Source organism: Colobus angolensis, unplaced genomic scaffold (assembly GCF_000951035.1).
Source record: "Colobus angolensis palliatus isolate OR3802 unplaced genomic scaffold, Cang.pa_1.0 Scaffold138, whole genome shotgun sequence".
In the NCBI taxonomy this organism is placed as follows: Eukaryota; Metazoa; Chordata; class Mammalia; order Primates; family Cercopithecidae; genus Colobus; species Colobus angolensis.
The window spans coordinates 3,853,088-3,856,326 of NW_012114466.1; the positions used below are offsets into that span (position 1 = coordinate 3,853,088).

General features: G+C 59.0%; 1 protein-coding gene across 1 annotated transcript in view; it reads left to right on the forward strand.

The window, feature by feature from the left end:
• The window catches only part of SULT4A1 (sulfotransferase family 4A, member 1), a 19,155-nt gene that overhangs the window by 7,800 nt on the left and 8,116 nt on the right, over window positions 1-3,239 (forward strand). Inside the window, exons 4-5 of the mRNA XM_011934802.1 lie at window positions 560-610; window positions 3,068-3,239. Of these exons, the coding sequence (XP_011790192.1) occupies window positions 560-610; window positions 3,068-3,239 (223 nt within the window). The remainder of the gene's footprint in view (window positions 1-559; window positions 611-3,067) is intronic.

The window sequence follows — 3,239 nt, forward strand, 5'->3', positions numbered from 1 at the left end:
ACTTGTGCCTGCTGGGAGGAGGACAGCCGGGCCGAACCTCAGGCACAGGCAAGCCACCCGGGCAGGGTACACTTGTGCCCACAGGGAGGCAGGGAGGAGGACAGCCGGGCCGAGAGTGCTGGGTGCTGTTCTCTGGCTTCCGTTCCAGCCCCTGCAGAGGAGCGAGGCTGGGTTCCACCCTGCCCTGCACTCAAGGCAGGCAGGACCGGGCCCCTTGTCTCGGTCCCACTCGCTCCCAGTCCTTACTCTCTTGCCCTGCTGGGCCGCCTGTCCCTTGGGAGTGGTGGCAGGAGCTCCTCAGTGCGGTTCTGCTCCTGCCTTCCATGGGGGCCATGGCTCCCCATGGCCAGCCATGGCTTTTGGGGGTCCTGGGACAGAAGTGAGCAGTGTAGGGTGTGCAGCAGAGGAGCTTTGAAATGTGTCATAAAAGCTGCACTTCAATTAAATCTACACTGAGACTCATCCCTACCCAAGACTGAAAATACACTTTCTATTTTATTTTCCAACTGAAGTGATGCTGAGCTGCATTGTTCAGTGTGACTTATCAGGGATTCTATAGGGGAATTGTGTGACAAGATTAGGATGCATCATGTAGCAGAGATCCTGGAACGTAATGCCCCTGAGTTTAAGTGGAACTTAGGGAGTGGACCTGGAGCTGCCGCCAGGCCTGGTTGAAGGGGGACTCTTGGCGGGGCGGTGCAGGGCGCCACAGGCCAACTCTGTTGCTTGCAGTTTAAAAACCCACGAGGGCCTCAAAACCCTGGAATGATTGTTTCCAGCCCTTGAACCTCTCCTTCCACTGTGCTTGCTGAGAAGTGGCCCTGCCTGCACGGGGCAGGAGACCCCACACCCGCACCCTGAAGCCCCCTGAGCCTGTTCCAGACCTTCTGTCCAGCCTCTCTTCCCACGGCCTCCCTGCCCTGGCACCTGCCCTTGTGGTCCACCAGGCATTTGGAGCAACACACTCATGGACTTCTGAAGCTGTTTCCTAGGGTTCAGCATGGATTGTCCTCTCTGCAGAGCATGGGGACCATGCCCACATTCAGACCAGCACGTGGAAGAGGCTATGGAAGAGGCTACAAACATCTTGCTCAGGCCAGAGCAGTTAGCAGTTCTCTTAATATAGGCCTCTCCATGTTGCCACAATCACAGACCTGTCCTCCTCTGGGTGCAAGGTCCCACACACGTGCCTTGGTCCCAGCAAACCCTGTAGACAGGCCCACTCAGCACCCCCTGTGCTCCATCCTTCATAGTCACTCAGTGAGCACGCACATACTGAGGACTGCTGGACTCCCCTGCCTGACGTCCTGAAGACGTTGGTAACTAATACGCATGGGAACCCTGAAAGCACACCATGGCTAGACAGGCTGGGCTCAGAGACCACAGCACAAGGCGATGGCAGGAGGGACCTGCATAAACAACCGGGCCTGAGGATGGCGACCAACTCTGCAAGGCTGGAGGGCAAAGGGCCCTGGAGGCAGGTGGCACCTGCAGTGGGAGGATGCCCCGTGACAGGCACCCTATGACACCTGCAGTGTGCGGACGCTGTGTAGACAGGGTCCCTGCGGCACCTGCAGTGTGCGGACGCTGTGTAGACAGGGTCCCTGCGGCACCTGCAGTGTGCGGCGACGCTGTGTAGACAGGGTCCCTGCGGCGCCTGCAGTGTGCGGACGCTGTGTAGACAGGGTCCCTGCGGCGCCTGCAGTGTGAAGACGCTGTGTAGACAGGGTCCCTTCCCTTTCACAAAGCAGCGTGGAGCCCAGGGAAGAGCGTGGAGGGGCCCGGCGCCCTCCCTCCTCTCAGGCATTCTGGTGGGAAGGCTCTCTACCCAGCAACCTGCAGCTGGTTCCCGTCCCCACTCCTGCGCCGGGGACCCGGTGCACTTGCTCCTCGCATCAGTGCAGGACCACGTGTGCATCCTTCATGCCTTGCTTCTTCCAGGGTCCTCACATTTTCCCCATGCATCTCCATGTTGTGAGGATGTCTGTTTTTGACATCTTGGTGCATTCTTCCTTGGAATGAAGTGGGGTTTGTCTTTACCTTCCACGTTCACGGGGCCATTCGACTCTTCCTTCTGCCCCAGGGGCTCATCTGCTTGGACTTAGCTCCCCTTGACGGGCCTGCAGTCAGGTGACTTGGGCTTCCCTGTCTGGGCCCCCATGATTACTGACCTGTTGGTGACTTGGGGAAGTCTCTTCCCTTCTCTGGGACTCAGCTTTATTCCACAGAAAGTGGAGGTTTTGGTGGGGTGTGGGTGCAGCTCCTCCCTGGGAATCCTGCAGGCGGCCTGGGGGCAGGGCCCAGCAGAGGAATTTCTACAGCCAGCGCCCCTCATCCAGCTGGGCTGCTTCCCGCGGCTCAGCGCAGTCAGCCCCCACTGCCCAGTGATCCTTAACTGACGCCTTGCTCTCTGTCATATGGAGGTCCCTTTGGAAGAAACCCTTACAGTGGTGGTCACCGCATGTGACAGGCAGAGGAAGATCCATAGCTTTTATAAAGAACCCTGCAAAGCAGGCTGGAGACCCCATGAGTTGGTCCCTGGCTGTGTCCCCCACTGCACACCAGGGGCTCTGAGGCAGCGCAGGCCACGCAGGAAGTGCAGGGCCAAGGTGTGGGTGCAGGAGTGCTGGCTTCTTGGAGGTCAGGACAGGACTCCCTGCCCGTCTTCAGCTTTCAGTTCCCATGGAGAGTTCCTTGATTTACTGAGGCTACTGCCTGTGGCCCTCTTGCCCAGCAGAGCCCCATGTTCTGGATCTGTCCTACAACTTCCAACACCCCACCCTGTCCCCACTAGCAAACCCTAGTGGCCCCTGTCCCAGTTCCTCTGGACTTTGTTCCAGGGCTTCCTGGTGACCACTTGTTAAGTGGATAAAGTAATGGGCACTGTTGCGGTCCACTGCCAGGTACCACAGAGACCACCTCCGAGGCTGTCACCCCCATGGTCAGGTCTTCAAGGTGTGCTGAAGGCGGGAGGGCTGGGATGGCTCAGGACGGGAGTGCTTCGGGGGCCTTTGCCGGATGTGTCTGCAGGGATCATGATGTCCTTATCACGGCTGCTGGGCGGCAGGAGGGCAGCCCTGTGGGGTGGGGACGGCCCCATGTGCATGCTTCTCCTGCCCAGCTGTGTGGCTCACCCTGTCCCCTGTCTCCGCAGTGGGCTATGGCTCCTGGTTTGAGCACGTGCAGGAGTTCTGGGAGCACCGCATGGACTCCAACGTGCTTTTTCTCAAGTATGAAGA